At 44.2% G+C, this 22,086-nt stretch overlaps 1 protein-coding gene and 1 long non-coding RNA gene across 4 annotated transcripts in view; one reads left to right on the forward strand and one right to left on the reverse strand.

The window, feature by feature from the left end:
- LOC101825530 (neuroendocrine protein 7B2) overlaps positions 1-22,086 on the reverse strand; it is a 46,932-nt gene that overhangs the window by 13,270 nt on the left and 11,576 nt on the right. The window contains exon 3 of the mRNA XM_013117834.3: positions 846-995. Coding sequence (XP_012973288.1) covers positions 846-995 — 150 coding nt within the window. The remainder of the gene's footprint in view (positions 1-845; positions 996-22,086) is intronic.
- On the forward strand, positions 8,529-21,196 carry LOC121140471. Of its 3 annotated transcripts, none has more exons than XR_005877315.1 (3): positions 8,529-8,861; positions 14,041-14,166; positions 15,471-16,140. It is a non-coding gene; the product is annotated as an uncharacterized LOC121140471 (long non-coding RNA). The 3 variants fall into 3 exon arrangements; XR_005877313.1 differs by lacking the exon at positions 15,471-16,140 and adding an exon at positions 20,522-21,196 and having other exon boundaries at positions 8,530-8,861; XR_005877314.1 differs by lacking the exon at positions 15,471-16,140 and adding an exon at positions 16,552-16,724 and having other exon boundaries at positions 8,530-8,861.

A 22,086-nucleotide genomic window follows, 5' to 3' on the forward strand; every position in this document is an offset into this window, starting at 1 on the left:
GAGATTCTTCTCCAAGAGCAGCGAAATTTAGCAAACATTTTCTATTTTTAGATTGCCAGTTGTGTCAGCAAAACAATGTGGTGTGTGTTAGCTTCATGGAATGGTAGTGAAGGCGAAAGCAGATTCTGAGGCCGAGTCTAGTGTTGGGATCCATCACCTTTCACTGCTCACTCTGACTGCTCTTTTCTGTGTCCTAAGCGCATGCACAGAGTGCTATGTCAAACAGGTCTTGCGTGGGATAACCCAGAACAACACTGTATATTTCTTTAAGGTATTGGGTAGGTCATATTTCTATAGATGAAGAGACTGAAGCCTAAAGACACACTGTGTGGTTAACCCTGGGACTCAGATCTCTTGACTCACAGACTTCAATGTGCCCAAAGGCTGGTCATTACACAGTGTCTGCTTCAGTAAGCCTGATTCAGCCAGGGGATCTGCGTTTCTTGCAAATTCCCAGGCTATGCTGCTGCTGCTGCTGGCCCAGGGCTCCCACTTTAAGAACCTCTGTGCTACACTGTATCTTACCAACTTTTTCAGATCCCCACACCCTCAGCCAGTCTTTCTTCCTGCCTATCCAGCACACTAGAGAAAGTAAAAGGTGGCTGATGGGCTTGCTGCCAGGCAGTGACTAAGGATTTCCTGTCATCTGGGGCCAGCCTCCTCATACTGGCTCAGTCGTATCCAACTCCCATGTTGCTCACCCAACATGGGAGCTCTATGCTTCAGGGAGGAGAGAGGCCTCACCCTAAATAAAAGGACGATAACTCTTCAGAGAGAACCCTCATTGAAACTGGGGTTAGAATTTCCAATTACCTCCCATTATAACCCAAGGCCATGTTCCTTACCAGTTTTCCCAAGAGGACAGGGATTTGGAGGGTCTGGGTAGCCTTGATCCTCGCTGAAGTCCTTAGGAATATTGTCACCAGTCAACTCTGCCACTATATTAGGGATGTTGCCAAAAGGACCCAGGTGCTGGAGACCCTCATGAGCACCACCTGCCGTGGGAAGAAACATCTTGAAATTGACATTTACTCAGCAGACAGTATGGACAAAGCACTGTGGTTGGTGAGCAGGGGAAACACAGCAAACGCTTCCTGCCATCTTGAGGTTTGGGTTTAGCTGCAAAAAAATGGACACACAGTATACATCGATCATTTCCTCAGAATGTGAATTGCACATGACTCTCATAGGAATGTTAAAACCGCATTAAGGAGCTTGGAGGAGAGACAGTTCCCTTTAGCTGGTGGGATGGTTGGATTTTTGGATGCTCACATAGGTGACCAGGTCTCTGGAGTTGAGTATGGATGTGAGTGGGAATGAGGGTCCCACAAAGAAGCAATTGCCACAGAGGTCTAATAGATGAAAAGAACATAATGGGGGGAAATTAAAGAAAAAACTCGCTAAATCCTGCCACCCCAACCTAACAACTGAAAATTGTTCCAATTGTTCCCTTCTGTACATATTTTTCTGCAGAAATCTTTACAGAGGCAGAGGCAGTGGCTCAATGGTTAAGAGTGTTTGCTGCTCTTCCAGAGGACCTGATTTGGGTTCCCAGCATCCACAGTCAGAAGTGACAACTACCTGTATGTCCAGCTCTAGAAATCTGACAGCCTCTTGTGGCATTAGTGGGCAGCCACCCTCATGTGCACACATACACACACATAAGTAAATGTAAGAAAATGTTAATTATTTTATAATTTTTATTTCTTAGCAAATCACAAGACTCTTTCCATTTGTAGCCCTGTGCCCCTTTCTGTATTATGAAGAACAATGCTGTTTTATAGCTAATCAGTGTACCGGGGCACATTCGCTATTCCTCTATTGTGAGACACTTAGCATTTCCCAATTTACTTCTGGACCTTAATTTTCTCCATATTTTGGATTAATTTTCATCAGGATAAGTTCCCAGAAGTAAGTCAAATTACTAGGTCAAATGCTATAAACATTTTTATGGCTCATGATATTGTACTGCCAAATGTTTTCCAAAAAGAAGGTACTAATTTATGAAATATCACCAAAACATGAGAGTACCATTTTTACAACATCCTCTCTAACATTGGGTCTCATAAAATTTCATATTTTTTCTTGCTCATTTAAATGGATTTGACTGCCAAATCAATCAAATGTCTTCCATATGTTTATTTACTGGTTTTATTTTCCTTTTTTATGACTTGTCTGTTTATGCTTCTAGAATTACTATGTTTCTCTTATCAACTTGTACAAACATTTCACTTAATAAAGATATCGGGCCTTTGTCATCTTCTCTGCAAGCATTCCCATTGTCTGACTTTGAATTCTGGTTGCTATTATAATATTTTGCTAGCATAAGCTTTTAATATTTGCATAGTCCGAGTTGTTTTTACTCTCCTTTGTAATTTCTCTTTATCTGTCTAGACTTGTGAAATCATTGCCTCTTCAGAGTTATGACCAGAATTTGGATATTTTAGTTTACTTTAAAAAATTAACTCTTTAATCCATTATTTATTTTAACTGTTTAAAATATATAACCTATTATCCCAGCTAATTTGTCCAATAACTGTTCCCATTTCCTTCATGCCAGCAACAGACGTCTAAGTGCCTGATCCATACACAAACACAGCAGTGAACCAGAAGTTCCCATGGTAACTTGTTTTACTGTACCTACTTGTGCCTTTTGACTGCTGGACTATTTCACTTGTAACATTGACTTTTTTCATTTCTTTAATTAATTAATTTTTTACATTCCAATCCCAGTTCTCCCTCCCTTTTTCCCCCCCACTCTGTAACACTGACACTTTACAAGGTAGGGGAATTTCCTTTCTCCAGACCCTTTCTTAGGAAGACTTCATATTTTCAACTCTGTTAGGAAACTGGTGCCTTAATCTATGTATGGGGTGTCCACAGACATCCATAGTGGGGGTTTACTTTAAATCATAGGATGACCTGTTGTGCATGAATTCCATGTCCACAAGAAGCATGACTTTCCCCTCTGGCCTCCTTACCTAAGTCCAGCCAGGCAAAGCTCCCTTGACCCTGTGTGACTATATTGGTTTTGTCTTTTTGGCCAAACCCGGTCCTCTTTGGATAGGCATGTTGTTTCCTTTGGGGTTGTAAACATATCCAAGTAGGATCATCATGGCTAAACATTGGCATCTTTCTGAGGTATTTTTCCATTACTGTCTCTGTTATGTTTGATTCAAGTTTAACCTTAAAGAGACAAACTTACCTCCCTCAGTAGCATTAGCCTTCAAATCCAGACACTGTCGACATGCTGGGTTACTTTGCTTGTACTTACATTGTATTCCATTGCTCCACAATAACAGTGCATGTCTACAAATTTTATATATTTAAAAAAATGGTTGGGACTGGTACTCTTCCAAAGGCCCTGAGTTTAATTCTCAGCACCCACAAAATGACTCACAACCATCTATAGCTCCGGTCCTAAGGTATCTAAAATGTTCTTCTAACCTCCATGGGCACTGCATGTACATTGCATACACATACATGCTGGCAGAACGCCCACACATATAAAATAAAAATAAGTTAAAAACTTGTATTTCTGGGCAGTGGTGGCACACAGCATTAATCCCAGCACTTGAGAGGCAGAGGCAGGCAGATCTGTGAGTTTGAAATCAGTCTTTTCTACAGAGTGATTCCAAGACAGCCAGGGCTACACAGAGAAACCCTGCCTTGAAACAAAACAAAACAAAACAAACAGGCATTTCTTTTGTGGACCACTTTAATTATGTGAACATTTAAAGTAAGCTATTTTGTGTAACTCATAAGTAAATATGGTCAATATTCAATATTATTTATATTGTCTTATGTCCTTTTCCATACTTTATCATAATTCACATTAAGACATATTTGCTAAAAATCTACTATGACTAATAAGTATCTGTCAGTCTCTTATTTCCTACTATTTTCATGCTGTCACTCTAATGCTATGTTAGCTGGTGTGCCCACAGGAATAAAATCCTTCATTTTAATTCTGTAGGTAATTGTTATGGTCTGTAATTCTGTTCTTAGCTTGTTACTCTCATTCCTCTTATTTGATGTCTTTATTTTTAACCACTCTGGATCTTCATAAAGTGTTATCCAAGTCACAAAGTGCTTTCAGAAGTACTCTGGGAATACGGTTTTTTTCCCCTAAATTAATTTGTTTTTCCAAATTAACCTACAAACTGCAAAGGTTAAACCAAAGGATCAGTGCATTTGGTATCAGTATACTTGAAGTTTAGTAAAACCCTGGCTCTGTAGCCACTGCTGTGCTTGTTACAGGGCAAGCAAGCTCTCTGGTATGTCAATACATGTCTCTGCTTCTGAAAGCACCCTCGAATTAAGTGCCAGGAATTATCCAACTTGGCTCAGAGAGAACTCGTGTCTTAATGCTCCATTAGTAATTAATGAAGGAAGCAAACATAGTTTCCCTCATGGAAAACCTGCCAGAGCTCTGTTTACCTCTGTGCCGGTGCCACTTACATGAATGCAGCACTTGTTAGGAAGCAACAGATGTTTAGAACCAGGTAAATCTATTAGAACACAAACTTCTTTTCAAACGGTACTTAACAACAGCAAATCCAGGTGCACTCACTGAGGCAGGAACTGTGGGGGACATGCAGATGTCAAAGATGCTGTCCTGTGCACATCTAGAAAATAAGTTTGAAAACAGTGGCATATACAACCAAATGCTGCTTTTCTGATTCATTGCATCGTTGAGAACAGGTCTGTGACATCACATACTAAATCAGCCAAAATGCTGTGATAGCATGGGTTCTGCTCGGTCGGTTTACCTCAGTTGCCTTAATCCTCTGATATTATCCAAACGTGTGTTTAAAAATCATTATTCAATTTAAACTACTTATTGATCATAGTCTATGTATCAAGACTTAGACAAAACAGAATATCTAGGTTGAGTATTAGAGGGTGTGGTGGTTTGAATGAAAATGACCCCCACAGGCTCATAGATTTGGATGCTTGGTTACCAGGGAGTGACAACTATCTGAAAGGATTGGGAGGTGTGACCTTGTTGAAGGAGGTGTGTCACTGGAGGTGGGTTTTGAGGTTTGCAAAATCCCGAGCCAGACTTAGTGACTTTCCTTTTCTGCTACCTGCACCAGGACGTAGAACTCTCAGCTTCATCTACGGCACCATGTCTGCCTACACACCACCATGCTTCCCACCATGGTAATAACGAACTAAATTTCTGAAACTACAAGCCAGCATCAATTAAATGTTTTCTTCTGTAAGCATTGCTGTGACTAAGTCAGAGGGTCAGCTGTAAACCAGGTTATTGTGGATGCTACTTTCATTGAGTACTAGAACTCAGTATTTAGGGGGAAGGGAGAGGACAGCCATGTACAATACAGCCAGTTGTAATACATGTATCACAAAAATGGGAGACAATAGGATATTATCATTGTATAGAGAAGTATGTAGCCCGATCCAGGAGCACGAAGGACTTTCTGCAGGAAGCAGCACACAAATGATTTTATTAGTGCTATAGAACATGAAACTGTGAAAATGTGGTGGTTTCTGTTCTCTAGCTGTTTCTCCAGTCTGCTTGGCTATTCAAAATTAACACGATGAAACAATGAACAAGATGCACAGTCCAGTGCGGTTATGCATGGTGCAGGCATCATGATATCTCTGTGCAGGGGTAAGCTGGAAGGAAGTGGAGAAGCCTGCCTTAGGGATGTTGCTGAGGCTCAAGAGTTAAGTAGCCAGGACTGGCATCAGGATGGCCGCAGCAGGACTTGAAGTTTCTAGCAATACACACAAAGGAGATGAGTCAGTGGCGCTTCCAAGCGGTAGTGATCTGATGGTTTGAGGAAAGACCAGTGGGAAAAACAAGATCTTTTTACTAACACCCTTGAAATTATTTCAGATAATTAACTCTATCCCATGACGAGACATTAACTATTTCTACTATATCTGTAACACTCTACAAATAACTCTGAAAGAAATAATGCCTAATTCTTGTTAAATGATATTTGAGTCAGTTTTATTTATTTTTCCCTTCTCTTTTTTTATTTAAATTAGAAACAAGTTTGCTTCACATGTCAATCCCAGCTCCCTCTCCCTCCCCTCCTCTCCTGTCCCCCACCAGTGCCCCCAACCTTCCATCCCATCCAACTCTGCTCCCCAGGGAGGGTGAGGCCTCCCATGGGGCATCTCCAATGTCTGTCATATCATCTGGGGCAGAGTCTAGGCCCTCCCCCATGTGTCCAGACTGAGAGAGCATCCCTCCACGTGGAATGGGCTCCCAAAGTCTATTCCTATATCAGGGATACTCATCTACTACCTGAGGCCCCATAGATTTCCTAGGCCTCCTCACTGACACCCACATTAAGAGGGTCTGGATCAGTCCCATGCTGGCCTCTTAGCCATCAGTCTGGGGTCCATGAGCTTTCCCTTGTGCAGGTCAGCTGTTTCTGTGGGTTCCACCAGTCCGGTCCTCCCTCTCTGCAACTGGGTTCCAGGAGTTTAGTTCAGTGTTTAGCTGTGGGTGTCTGTTGAGGCCAGTTTTATTTGTATAAAGTTTATGTAGTAAAATTGGTACCAGACCACGATTTCCAAAATTTCCATAATAGACTCACTGACAGATTCTGTGTGTGTGTGTGTATTGTCACAGCAGTGGTATTGTATTTAGTCATAACTAATGTAATCTAGGACTTTAAGTGGGTGTGTGGAAGGGACTGATCTGCATCAGAGCCTATCTTAGTTAAGGTTACCATGGCAGTGTTGAAACACCATGACCAAAAGCAGTTTGGGGAAGCAAGCGTTTATTGGGCTTACACTTCCTCATCACTAAAGGAAGCCAGGACAGGAGCTCAAACACAGTAGGAACCTGGAGGCAGGAGCTGATGCAGAGGCCATGAAGGAGTGCTGCTTACTGGCTTGCTCATGGCTGGCTTAGCCTGCTTTCTTCTAGAAACCAGGACCACAGCCCAAGGGCGGCCCCACCCACAATGGGCTGAACACTCCCACGTCAATCACTAGTTAATCACTAGTTAAGAAAATGCCCCACAGGCTTGCCTGCAGACTTACCTTATGGAGACATTTTCTCGATTGAGGCTCCTTCCTCTCTGATGATCCTAGCTTCTATCAAGCTGACATACAACTATCCAGCATAGAGCACTCCATCAGAGTCTGCCACTCTTTCAAACACACCCTGCTCTCTCCTCCACTCCTATCCCATGATTCTCTCCTGGATTCTGCTCACATCCCTTTAGGTGGCAGCTCAGCCTTGCTTCTTGGTTTCAGCCTCTCCCTAGACTCTGCTACCTGACCAACCTCAGTTCCCTGCTTTCCAACTAATGTACTTGTCTGTCTGAACACAGCAACGATGTCAAGAGACACCCCTCAGAGTCCAGCACCTCCAAATCTCATTGACTGGCATGGAATTGTCCTGGCTAATTAAAAACTGTTTTTAGCTTCTAATTCACTTTCATATTTAAGTTATTTGGGCTCGCTGTCAGTATGTAATAAGTGAAATCATAAAAACTGAATACCAACAAATCCCCAAAATTTATCTAGCCTTTAACATGTATGGGCTTCCTGGTTCACTTAATGATTTCTAAGATTTTCATACAGTAGATCTATAACATTACACAGTACTCTGAAGTAATTTGACTCCTTGTGAGCAAATTTTGAATGCACAAAATCCAAAGTGAGGTTTTCTTTGATAGAGAAGATGAGTCCCCACATGCAGTCCCACGCTGGTCAGAAACAAGAACAGGTAGACAGACAGGCCTGGCCTCCCCTCATCCCCTCCAACACCACCACCACGCCCACTTTGAGTCGTGTTATGGTTTCAGGAGTTCCAAAGTCCTTTTCTGTTCTGTAGAGAGCTCTAGTGAGGTCGGTAGGACAAGGGCTACTTCTCTTAAATAAGAGAATTCTGGAATATGGTTATTTGCCTAAAGCACTTCAGCAAGTTTCTAGTCTGCCTTTTTTAGTAGTGTGAGGCTCCAGCCCTCTGTCCACTCTGAATGACACCAGGAGCATGCTATGGGGTCTTGTGTACACACACACACTCTCTCCAGAGACTCCCCAGTGGTTTTCTAAGATCTGCTTCAACTCTGGAGCAACAGTGACTTGTCAGGATACCTGGGGCCTCTGGTAGTTTCTAGGTCCCTCAGATGTCCCAAACACGTCAGTGGCCAGGGGTTTGTCTTCCCACTGCAGACTAAAGTAACAGCAGAAACACTCTGAGATGGAAGGCCAGCCCCTGTCCTCACTCCCACAGTTCCTTCGTCTCTGATCGCAGCCTCATGCCAGAAGGCTCAGCGTGTCCAGACGGAACCCCTGCCCGGCAGACTTCGCCTCACAACTTGGTAACACCCTGACAAGCTTACAGCCAGCAGAGATCCAGCAGTACCCCTTGCCCCATGCCGAGGCTGTCTGTGGAGTCATGTAGCTGGGCATCAGTGCTAGGCAATAAAGGAGAATTGTGGCGGGGCAGCCTGGTGCCAAGGAGCTAGTCACCCACCTCATAAAAGGGGAGTTCCGTGAGGAGAGCCTGGCAGGGAGAGAGCATCGACTCTTCAATACCAGCCATTCAGGGGAAGGGAAGGGATCCAGCAGTTTTCACTTACGTTGCCACAAGCTGCAGGCACTAAAAATACACTCTGCAGTCCCATCCTGAGTTCCTTCAGTGTCTCCATCGCCTAGGAAGCCACCAACCAGCTTTCTTTTGTTAATGTCTGGGAGACTGGAGCAACCACACAAGCTGTTAAAGGTGGCCCGACTTCATCTTCTCCCCCCCCTTCAGACTCTTCAGGAGAGCTGAAGGGACAAGAGAGGCCTCGCCTACAGACATTGGAGATGAAGTGAGGAGAGAAACGGGGGCTCTCAGCCTGCAGCTAGGACAAAGAGAAGTAAGGGGGAGGTGTCTGACCAGGCGTGGAGGGTGAGGGGGCTGGACACTATGCATGTGAAGCGTCAGGAGACACGAGGCACGAAGATGGACCCGTGCTCAGGAACTCTGAGGCTCTACTCAAGGCCATCTCCTTTGCTCTGAAAGTTTGGGAATTGCCCCTCCCCCAGACACACCCACACAACTTGACCTTCACACCCACACACCCACACATATGCACACACACAAACACACACATGCACACACACACACAACTTGACCTTCACCCCCACACTCCCCCACATACACACGCACATGCAGACACACACACACAATTTCCGCTGAGAGACAATCATTAGGGAATATTATTTTAAGGTGTGTGACTTTTGTTTAAGCTGCATTTGTTTAACTCTGTGAAGCTGTGGTTCTTTGCCTGTCTAAAACACCTGATGGTCTAATAAGGCAGAACAACCAGCCAATTGCAAGGCAGGAGCAAGGATGGGGGGCTGGCATGTAGGGAATATAAACAGAAGGAGGGATGAGGAACCGAGGAGCACCAAGGAGAGGAGGACACCAGGGACCAGCCACCCACTCAGCCACCCACACAGTAAGAAGTAAAGTAAGATATACAACAGTTAGAAAGATAAAAGTCCAGAGGAAAAAAGGTAGATGGGATAATTTAACATAAGAAAACTGGCTATAAACAAAACAAGCTATAGTTGGGCATTCATAACTAAGAATAACCCTCCCTGTGTGATTTATTTGTGTGTTGGGTGGTGGATCCCTCAAAAAGGCCAAAAAAAGTAAAAAAAAAAAAACACAACACACAATAACGAATGTTCTAAAATTCTGGCATAGTATGAAAAGCCACTATTCCCTTAGCTAAGGAGGCACAGACAACAGAACCTAGTTACAGGAAGAACCAGTATGGCTTCCTGATGTTTCCTGGTTTGGGACTGGCTTCAAGCACACCTGCTGCCGTATCGTGCAATTCCTTAATCTCCCAGTTAGAAGCCAGTTTCCTCCAGTCTAACACGGGGATGAGATGCTTGGAGGAGAATCAAATCAGACACTGCGTGTTATATAAAATGCTCCCCTCCGTGCCATGGCTCACCAAGCACTCAATTAGTATTAGCTGCTTTTTACTACGCAGTCATCATTTCCCAACAGCATAATTCACAGAGCCAAATTTAATCATCTTTCATTCTAAAGCTGCTGTAGAACGTCAGAACAGTTACATCTCTGTATCTGAGGGTTGGAGCTACAGCAGCTCAAAACAGTTGGAACATTTTGATGACATCTACGAGCCTTCGCCAGTTAAAACCAGTTAAGTTACTATGTGAGTTCCTTCTACTCATTGTTCTCAGAGTAGTCCTTCCCAAACTCACTCACACTGCTCTTGAGGAGCCCCCCCCTCCAGAAAGGGGACAAAAGATGTCCATGTGGACACAAATGCCCACTGGGAAGGGCAGACCATGAGCACATGGAGGAAGAAAAATATTCATGAAGAAATGAGCATGCCGCCCTTCCCTCTTCAACATGGAGGTTGTGTTCTCCAACTCCTCCACCCTATTAGTGAAAGGCGTTTAAAATGGGCAGGGCTTATGTGGCAATAGTTGCATTCCTTTGACTCATGACATATGACCCCAAAGCACACAACACTTGGTGAATGGGAAAAAATAATGGGATGATTCTACCTATGCCCACTTGACTTCTCCCGGATTTGCCTCAGGGCAGGGCCTGGCCTGCGCAGTTTGCTTACAATCCTTGCATCCCACTCCCAAGTTCAAGCTTGGCCTTTCCCAAGTTCAGCCCCCGCAAGCCCACAGGGAGAGATCTGCATTGGGTGAGTCTGGCAGATCCACAGGTGAAACTTATTTTTCAGATGTTTGGACTGAAAGGCACTTGTTTTCATTCCTCTTCTTGCTTTTGCCTTCTCCCCCTCATACTAGTATCTAAAACTCATACTAGGATCTAAAGCCATAGGGCTCCTTCAAGACCAGAGGCTACAAGAGCTACTCAAGGCACCGGAGCAGTGAAGGGAGGATGGAGGAGCCTGGGTGCATGGCATTTGTAGGCTCCACAGCTCCATGTGGTCCCAATTTAGGGTCCCAGGCAGAGTTGTTTATTTTTGAAAAGCTTTTCGGTTCACTTTTAAGGTATTTTGCTTAGACACTGCTTGCTTTTCAAAAGAAGAAAATGTCTACTTTTTTTTTCACCAGAGTGTATTTGTTTTGGCTGTTTACTCGATTGCCAAAGTTCAAATTTTATTCTATGAATTTAATTTTCATGAAGCCTCCATGAGCCCTGCCTCTCTCAATACATACAAAACACAAAAAAATAAAACAGAATAATCTGGACGTGAGACAGTTTCTGGGAGACTTGAGAACCTGGAAGGTTTAAGAAAAGCCATTTTGAGTAAGAGACGTGCAGAAGAGCTTCTGGCTCCTTCATCTGACTTTCATTTGTTGTCTGAAATAAAGAATCGACTCATCGAATTATACAGAGGCCGGGCATACCTTTATACTGAGGTTAAAGGCCCCCATTTGCTGCTTTAAGAACCTTATCCTATTCCAGTGTGAAGTTCTATGGCTCATCAGAGTGGGGCCCATGTTAAGGTATCATCAGTTTTGGCGCTAGAATGATGTATCCATCGTGGAGGTGGTGGGGATCAGGGAAGGATCCAGGAGGTACGAGACTACGCTAAGTCTGCGTGCTCCAGCATCTGGTTCCATCCCCAGCTGCACTTTGCTTCCTGTTTTGTCCTGGAGGCCTGTGTGTCATTCCACAATGATGAGTGCTGACTAATAAGCTATATGATAATGAGGAATTATCAAAACCACGAGCAATGATAAATAAGCTGTAACCCACTGCATAACGTATCTGCATCTTAGCGGACTTCTAAGATGGTTTGATGTTCAAGAGGCGATTCGCCAACAGGAGCTCCAGGGCCCCTGCTTTACCAGCTAACAAATCTAGTGGGGCTATGTCAGGGTCTCAGGTGGGAGAGAGTACATGGTAGGCAGATAAAAATCAAGGTGAGCAGACTTCAGAGGCCAAACTAGACCCAGCAAAACAATTAAGAAACACCTAATCGGACAAAAAGGGTCCACGGTTAAAACATCCAACAAATAAAGGAGAACCACAGAAGCCTCAGGAAAGGGCAGTGATGAGCAGGGGTGAGTACAAGACTCAGGAAGGTAGACATGACCCTCTGCCCCCCCCCAGGCTCAAGGTTATTTAATGATCTCTACCCCCTTCAGCTTTCCAGCTAGCCTGGACTTTTAAAGGGAAGCAGGCCACAGGGAACACACTGTCAAAACAGAGTAAAATCCCAGCGGCACAGAATGAACAGAGGGGTAGCATGGCCCAGCACTACTGTGCCAGACCACAGTCCAGCTATCCTGGGGTACCAAGCCCCACACCGGCATAGATTAGGGGTACACAGTTTGTATACATAATCATCCCACAATGTCAGTGTCCATCCCTGATCCCTAACCCTAGTCTTCGGTATAAGACAAAGGCCTCAATTTGGGTCAGGAAAGGCTTCTGCATCGTGGCAGAGTACTCTAACTTGGCCTTACCAAGTAGTAACTGCAGTAAGCAGTAATCTCTCGTCTCCTCTCTCCACCCAAAGCTGCTGTGGATAAGTAAGTATCCTTTGTAAATTACTAACACAAACATTTACTTTGAACAAGCAGCACATTCTTTTCTGTTTCTGACTTTTAGCAGATATTACCATTAAAATTTTTTTTTGCCCTGGGGGAGGGGAGTGGGGAAAGCACGTGATGTGTGTGCTATGGGGAGGGATGCCTAAAGTAAACCTCTACCAAGCTTTGGTGATGTTTCTCTGGCTTGTGGCTTCCCATTTCCACAAGCACTTGCAACTTCTTCCTCATATACCCATGCAATCTCTGCCCGGCAAGAGTCATTAGGTATAAAACAGCAACAGAAAAAAAAAAGGGACTAGGCACTTGTTTAAGTTATAAGTCAGGTATTACAGTTAGAGGTGGGCTCTCAAGGCATGTGATAGGAAACACAAATGAAAGGTAACGCAAAGATGGGGGGCAGGGGGCGGGGTATGAGGAACTCACACGGTGGAGACCAGAAGACAGCAGGCAGCACACAGTCAGCAAGACAAAGGAAACATCGCCCAGCTAATCTCTTTGATTTCTCTCTTACCTATGCATGATAATGTGGGCAATGCCAGATCCATAAACGACAGAGGATTTACATTTAAGATTACCAGGAACCTCTTCATCCTAACCAAAACTAGGGTTAACTAGGAGCATCAACCTTGGCCTGGAAAAGTTTCAGTCTCTATAAATTTTGGAATAGTATATCAAAGCAGGACCTGACATAAACCTCATATATAACTGAAAGTTGTCTGGTAGCCTCATTTTAGAAAATAAAAAGAAGCAGGTGAAACTCAGTTTTAATTCTTCATTTTAGTCTACCTTTGTATATCCAGATTACTGTTATTTCAACATACAATGGGTATAAAAGCTACATTGGGATGTTTTACATTCTTTTTCCACACTCCAATGTATTTTGTGTACTATGCAATTATGCAATCCAAGTGACTCATCTGGCACCTGCCGAGGAGCCGCATGGGGCTGGTGACCAGTGTGAGGAGTGGCCAGGCATAGAGAAGGCTAGGTCCTGAAAGCACAGACAGCCTCTGTGGTCTGATGCTTGAGTTGGAATCTTGGCTTCATCAGATTGGTTGTATAGCCTTATGTGTAAAAGGAAGACACTAAAAATACCAACATATGGGGCAGCATAAGAATAAAATACTCTTCTTATTGGTTTTTTTTCTTTTGGTGCGAATTCTGGCCAATATTAGATGTTTAATAAAAGTCAGTTGTGGTCATCATTTTATAATGCACAGGATCTGTGTCAGCTCTTCAGAACCTGTGGGCTGCAACCTCCCAAAGGGGTTGCATATCACATATTTACATTGCAATTCATAACAGTAGCAAAATTACAGTTATGAAGTGGCAACAAAAATAATTTTATGGTGGGGGGGTCACCACAACACGAGGAACTGTGTTAAAGGGTCTCGGCACCGGGAAGGTTGAGAAGCACTGACATACGTGATCCTGAACAAACAGTCTTACCTCTTTGCATACTAGTGTCCTCCTCTATGAACAGGTGATAATAATAGCACACTTGCTAAATGTCCATTTCCTCACCCTCAGACTCAGGTGTGAATGAAGAACTAGCCAATGGCAAGCTGAGTGGGAGTAGAGGTAAATGGACCTGGGCAACTGGCAAACAGCACGGCGTCTGGAAGACGAGGGTCCAGAAGGTGCCAGCTTGTCTCTGTGAGTGTCTTTTATAATATGCCTCAACAGCAAGTAAAGTCACTTTCCTCCAGGCTGACCCACAGGGTGTTTGGATCTTATGGGATGTGGTTGGGGTTTTAGCTTTATTTTGTTATTTAAATTAGAAACAAGCCTGTTTTATATGTCTATCCCAGTTCCTCTCCCCTCATCCTCTGCCCCCACCAACCCCCTATCCCACCCTTTTCTGCTCCCCAGGGAGAGTGAGGCCCTCTATGAGGGATCCTCAAAGTCTGTCATATCGTTTGGAGCAGGGCCCAGGCGCTCCTCTGAGTGTCTAGGCTGAGAGTGTCCACTATGTGGAGTGGGCTCCCAAAGTCCATTTGTGTTCTAGGGATAAATACTGATCCATTACCAGAGGACCCATAGATTAACTAGACCTCCAAACTGATATCCACGTTCAGGGAGTCTGGATCAGTCCTATGCTGGTTTCCTAGTTATCAATCTGGGGTCTATGAGCTCCCCCTTGTTCAGGTCAGCTGTTTCTGTGAGTTTATGGTGTATATTGGCATGAGTGTGTGCCATAATGCGTGTGTGAAGGTCAGATAACATCCGTGGCATCCATTTTCTTGTAAATTTATGCGGTTCCAAGAATCAAACTCAGGTTGTCAGGCTTGCACAGCAAGATGCCTTTACCTGCTTTGTCATCTCATAGGCCCCTAGAGTTATCATTTAAAGGGATAGCCCTGGCTCAATTCTCCAATACCAACTAACCTATTATAAGATCCAAAATCTCGAATGGAAGTGGTTTTTAATGTTTGCCTACTAAGCAGTTTGTTTAATGGCTGGTACAGGATTTGAAGAAGAAAACTTAATTTTTTAAAATTGAAACCATGTTGTAAATACCCTTCTGGTGTTCTGTATTGTTGTTTACTACCCCTTCCCCTTAGGATTGATCTGTTAAAAGTTTAGGAATTATCCAGGAAGTACTCCTGAGGATGTTTGAATCCCATGATTCAAAACAGGGAGGGACACCCAAGTGACAGGATTGGTTATGACATCAGAAATGAACGCGCATGTGTCAGACCACAGGTTCCAGAGCCCTCCATCCTGCACTTTACCGAGGGCTTGTGAATCTACTGCCCTCTGTACTGCAAGGTCCCAGAGGCTCGTTTCTGAAGAATGCTCAGACTGCCATTCAAGCTAGCGAATCTGCAATGGCACGATGACACACAATCCCTTGTCACTTCTCCCTGAAATCCAAGGGAGCTCTGAAGAAAGGGAAACACTGCCATGTTTACCTAAGGGGACTCACCACCACCACCACCTGAATGTCCTCTTCACAGAAACTCAGCGAAGCCGGAGCCAACAACGAAGGATGAATGAAGCAAACAGAATGACATTTCTTCAACCAACCAAGCTCTTTTGAGCCCAGATTTATCTCTAATTCCATGTTTACTGTTTGGAATGTGTCGAGAGCAGGTTAAAAACAAGGAGAAAAAGGGAAAGTCTAATGCTGTTATTATTTACATAGACAGCATGGATGAAAGTGTTGTTTTCCAGAATAAGAACAAATTTTGTGGGCTTTGGCATGAAGTACTGGGGTGTTCGTTTCTACTATTGTTTTGGGACTTTAGGCAAAGGGCACCCTGACCATAAGCATTCCTTCTGTTCACTTCAAGGCAATGGTGTGGATTTAAGGGACCTGACATCAAAAATCGGTGTAAATTTTGAAAATATTTTCATCCCATGATGCTAATGGGCTTCACTCACACCTGTACGGAAGTCCTCTTTGGACAGAGCACCCAAAAGAAGAATGACCATGAAAGAGTCTCTGAGAAGAAACTAAAGATGTGGAGAGCTGGGAGAGGAATGGGCCTCAGTGTTCACCCTGGGCTTTAGCAACCCCACACCGAGTGAGGCGGTGCAGTCCTGACCTCTCCACTCTCTTTGGTGTTTCTCACATTGACAGGCGTTCAGTGTATGTATATTTCCAGGATGGTCTTTATTCCATGAGGGTAGAGGGTTATAAAATGCTTCTCAGGACACCTGGTGTCGTTTATATAAACAAAAAGGTGGGTCCCGTCTCACAAGTCCTAAGAGAAGATTGACAGTGAAGTGAAATGAGGCCCCTCATTTGTATGAACTGCTTTACGGGCCTTGCAGCTATCATTATTTTTAATCTTATGTATATGGGTGCTTTTCCTACACACACACACACACACACACACACCACATGCATCTTGTATATGCTCGATGTCTGCAGAGGTCGGAAAAGGGCACTAAGTTCCCCAAACTCGAGTTTGAGACAGTTGTAAGGTGCTGGGAAATCAACCTTGGTCCTCTGCAACAGCAGCCAGTGCTCTTAACTATGGAGTCATCTCTCCCAGACCTTTTGAAATTATAAGTTTGTATTGTTTTTCTTAGCTTAGGGGGTCCAAGTTCCACAAGCTTCAGGCCCTACTGAACTTGACTCTGCTCTGTGCTGTTCCTGTGAAGACCACCATGACTTCTGCAGCTGTCATGATTTCAACTCCTACTCATTCCACACAAATGACATCTCAGATCCTCGAGATCTGGAGCCACGAATAAATGAGACTAGAGTCTACTTAATTCTGAAAGTCTTCCCATCCCAAGGGAGGGATTTTGGAAAGGAGGGGGAAAGGAAGAGAAGAGGACACAAATCTGTGGCTCCCAGATTCACGGTTGGCCCTGCACCAACGGCCTTCAGCAAAGATCTTCTCCTCTGCAGACTCGATTTACCATGAGGGAGGTCGGTGGACAGGAAGTCCGCTCAGTCCCAGCCTGTCCCTTGATTCTGTCTAAGGTGCTGGTTTGCTTCAGTGTGTCACTTCTCATCTAGTCTTCACAACAGCCCCAGGCACCAGGCAGTGGAATATTCGGGTGAGCTTCAGGCAGCAAACTGAGCATTCTTTCTGCTGTGCTGGGCTCTGTTTGCCAGCTGAACAGTAAGTAAGGTTGATGTCACTGGTTTTGATGGCCTTCAGATATGTCCTGTTGTCAGGCCGAGTCAAGGGTGCCCATTTGACAGGAAGCAGCCATTACAGCCCGCTCAGGAACACAGGGACTGAAGCTGGGACAGGCACAGTAAGCTTCAGGCAAAGGGTCTGCTTTTTTTCTTCTCCACTATGACCAGCTCGGTCATCAGTGGAGTCACGTGAGTTACTGACCAAGAATTCTCACCAGCATTAGATGCCCACTGCACCAAACCTAAGCTCCTGGGAGGCTGGGGCTCAGAAATCTTCCATTTTAGCATTCTGGGCTAACCATCGAAGAGCCATCACGTAGAGAGGCTATTTTAGGTAGATAGGGAAGTGCTCATGTCTCCTTCAGGGAAGTCAGGTAGGGCAGTACTGGTAAGTCCGGAGTAACAGTAATAAGTACCCTCATCATAAAGAACACCTCCAGGAGGGTCCATTGATATGGAATCACTGTGACAAGAAGCCACATTAGTGCTTTGGGGGATTTGGGAAAGGGAGAGGGGGCTGGGGAAATGACAGGGATGGGGGATACAAAATATTATAAAATGGATTGTTGTGATACAAATATCTTAAACCATGAGATTGTATACTTTATTAGGCAACTATATAGGATGCAAAATGTTTCCTCACAGCTGTCGCATATTTTAAACAAAACTGAAAAAGGCCCTGACCTGCTTCAGAATACACACAAATGCATTGGGCTCATTCCTGATTATTGTCAGGCTAATTACAAACTCGACCAATGGTGTCCTGTCTAGGCAAAGAGCTCTTAGGCGCTGTACCACCTCACCCATCTTTTTATGACCATATTTTAATTAACAGCCTCCTACTTGCCAGAGCAGTGACTCCATTCTGAGCCAATGGCACCACCTGGTGGCCACCACACAATTCCAGTTCTCCCAGATTTTCACCCCAGTATCCTATGCAAACTAAAAACCTTAACACATGAACGTGAAAACACGAAAGCGCCAGGTACAACTAGAGCTGATGAAGGAGTGTGTCGTGTTGAACACTTCAACGAATAAGAGAAACAAATACATGCAAAACAGGGAAGGAACGGTGTTCAAGTTTGTAGATCTGAAATAAATACTAATTAAAACAGTAGGAGGTCACTTTCATCTGTCAAAGGCATTTTTTAAAGGATGGTGCTCACAGAAAACAAGTGGAAAAATAATGTCCATGAAGAGAGGAGAGGAAAAGGAGAGAGAGGGGAAGGAGGGAGACTGAGGGAGAAACACTACATATATCACTTAAACAGTTTTGAGCAATCTGACAGTAATTAGGAAATTGAAACTAAAAATACAAAGATCTTGGCTGAATTATTCTTTTCTCAGAAATGTACATGCTAAGGAATTTATCAAGAGTCTACTTAAAGGGCCAAGTGCATATATATTCACTGAGGAAATATTTATGAGGATAATAAATTGGAAAAACTATAAATGTCCACCACTTGGGGCAATGTTTGCACTGTATATAGAATAGAATGCAATGCAATTGCTAAAAATAATATTGACTTGTTAGGCATAGAAAAATATTTTACAGTAATATTTACTACAAAATGTACATAAATAATATTTATAAAGTCTGGAGAGATGGCTCAGTGGTTAAGAACATTTACTGTTCTTGCGGAGGACCTGAGTTCAGTTCCCAGCACTCACAACAGGAAGCTTACAGCCTTCTGTAATGTCTGCTGGTAGACTCTAACCCAGTCTTCTGGCCTCTGCTCGTGTGCACATAGCACCCCCTACACACACACACACACACACACACACACACACACACGTAATTTAAAAACCTTTATTTGAAGCGTTATTTTTAAGACTACCCATGAAGAAGAAATTACTAAAGTAAAAAAGGCCCCCCAGCCCAGATGCCAAAAGAGGAAACTTCTAAGTGGTAAGACTGTAAACAGTTTATTATTTTGTCCTAATAATTCACAATGGCTTTTTAAAAAAATCACTTTTATGGTAAAAACATGTTTAAACATAATTGCTGAATCCTTAAAGTTACTCCCCAAACTTTGTTTGGAGTGTTCAGTGGTAATAAGAAAGGGACAGAGATACAGAGGGAAGGGGAAGGTTGAGGAAGGGGGGGGAGAGAGACAGAGACACACAAAGAGAGATAGAGACAGAGAGAGGAGAAAGAGACAGAGGAGACAGAGAGAGAGGGAGAGTGAGACGAGAGAGAGAAAGAGAGACAGAGAGATAGAGAGACAGAGAAAGATAGAGACAGAGAGGAGACAAACAGGGGAGACAGAGAGATCGGGAGAGAGAGACACAGAACAGAGAGAGGAGACAGAGAGAGGGGGGAGACAGAGAGAGAGACAGAGACACAGAACAAAGAGAGAGAGAGATGAGAGAGAGAGAGACAGAGAGACAGAGAAAGACAGAGACAGAGGAGACAGAGAGAGAGGGAGAGAGACAGAGACACAGAACAGAGAGAGGAGACAGAGGGAGGAGGGCAGAGGAAAAGAAGGAGAAAGGGAGAGATCAAGTCTCTGAATCAGTATGTTTCAACACAAAACTATAACCTGAAAGGAACATTTAAAATCATCTGGAGATGTTTTTAGCTGTCTCACTGGGGATGGGGGTGGGTGGGTTGTAGTATCCACTACCCTCTAGTGACAGATGCAGGCTATCAACGGGAAATTTTGCTTCTGCTCTGGAGTCAAACATAAAGGATCCAAATCTAGATCCCATGTCCTTGAGCTGTTCACTCTTGGTACACTCCTCATACACTTCTATTGTAAAACAGAAACACCCACAAAGGATTTATGAGGACAAAACTGTAACATACAAAGTACACAGTAGACCCCAAATGAGGATCATTTCCTTTCTACTGGATCATTTCCCTTTGGCTAAGTTGTTTGCAGATTCTTTTTACCCTTTTCATAGAGTCTCTATTCATTCCAAATATATATTAAAAAAAAAACATAAACATGCCCTGTGTGTGCCCAGTACCCGTGGAGGCCAGAAGAGGGCATCAGATCCCCAGCACTGGAGTTACAGATTGTGGTGGGTCACCATATGGGTGATCAGAACTGAACCCTGGTCCCCTGAAAGAGCAGCAACTACTCATAAGCACTGAGCCATCTCTCCAGCCTGCTCAAACATATTTCTGAAGTTAGATAAGTGCTGCTATATTTCCTCCAGATTTTAGAGCTTTAAGATTGTATAGAAAGGGTGGCTGGAGAGATGGCTTTAGTGGTTAAGAGCACTGACTGCTCTTCCAGAGGACCTGGGGTTCCATTTCCAGCACCCACATGACAACTCACAACAGTCTGTACCTCCTGTCCTAGAGGATCTGCTACCTTCACACAGACAGACATGCAGGTAAAACACCAATGTACATAAAATAAAAATATTTCTTTAAATATTTTTTTAAAAAATCATCAGGTAGAAAGGATGAAAGAGAACTCACCATTCTACACTGCTGTTCAGCATGAGCTCACAAAGGCAACACAAGATGTGCCCCACAGTCAGAAGGCTGCAGCGTATCTGAGAGCATCAGGGCAGCAGAGGACATGAATGTCAGCGTCATACATGCACCTCCCATCATCCGCAAAAGCTGTATGTAAGCCTTCTGGGCCCTTCCAGCCATTTAGTTTGCTTGTGTTTTTGTCCTTGCTGAATGAACACTATGGATCTTTGGATCTTGCTTCTAGACATGAAAAGAATTCTATGAAAGTGCTCAGAGTCTAAGTGCTCCCATTCTTACTAATTCCCCATCAGAACAACACTGCTGCTACTCAACAGAGGAGGGCATACTCCGCCGGCTGCCTCTTAGCCTCTCATGCATTCAATGTTCTCCCTGAGGATGAGGAAGGTGATCGGATGTGCCTCACAGCACAGGCATCCTGAGGCAGGGGCATGAGAAGGCTGGAGAGTAGGGTAAAGTAAGCTTCAGGAGGAACATGAATAGGTACTGACAATTTACTGTAGCCACAGTTCCCAATCTGGCCAGCTAGGAGCTCTGACCACTCCCTGCCTGCAGGCACATCTTGCTGGTCCATGGCCCAGACCCCAAGGCACCAAAACTCTGCCTGTAAAAAAAGCCAGAGGCACTTACCAGGCTCCAGCATGCTGTATACAGACCTAGTTAAATGGGAGCTGATGCCAACAGTCCTATTCACTGACCACACATTAAAAGCAAGAGCCTTACAGTATTAGTGCAATGTGTCATTTTCTGTCAAATAACTGCTCTTTCCTCCCTTTCTTTGTAAACACTTCTAGACAATAGCACCTGCATCGCTGCCATGTTTTTACACACTTCAGTGACCAAGAACTATTTAGGGTCTGGACAGACTCAACAAATGGTCCCTCCCATCATCTGCTGAAGGCCTGGAAACATGGAAAGAAGGGAAGAGACAAGAGACATGCTGGATGGGTTCAGGAGACAGCATGGTTTACAGCAAAGGAATTCTTCCCAGCAGGCCTGTCCGTTCCTGCTGCTTGCAGGGAAAACGTTAGTCATTCACGTTTATTCAAACTGTGCAGGGCTTGTTGACACAAGCCTTCTGAGCTGTCCTATTAGGAGGGTGGCATTAGGAAGGTCTCCTGGGTCTTCCTCTGCAAGGCAGCCCAGTAGCCTAGACCGACTGTCCCCACTGCCTCACACAAAGAAAAATTATGAGTTTCCTGGGGAGAATGATTTCCAGTTCCAAGTCCCCTCCTGGGAGAACCCCTCAGTACAGTCATCTCAGCCCTAGGTGAGTGTCACTCTGCCTTGGTCAGGTCTGTCTCTGGTGGGTTAAATGTCCTTCCCCAATCTGTGTACTGGGGATATTCTAACATGCCATGAAGAGTCTGTGCTTGCTCCTGGGAGGGAAGGTGATCAAATGTGTCACCTGGAAAAGGCACAGGTTCATGTCACAGAATATGAGACCTCTTCTGAGTAACAGTTAAATGGCAAGCTGAAGAGACCCCAGCCTCCATCGTCCGGTCTTCCAGTGGTGCTGGTG

The sequence above is a fragment of the Mesocricetus auratus genome, unplaced genomic scaffold (assembly GCF_017639785.1).
Source record: "Mesocricetus auratus isolate SY011 unplaced genomic scaffold, BCM_Maur_2.0 Super-Scaffold_100004, whole genome shotgun sequence".
NCBI lineage: Eukaryota > Metazoa > Chordata > Mammalia > Rodentia > Cricetidae > Mesocricetus > Mesocricetus auratus.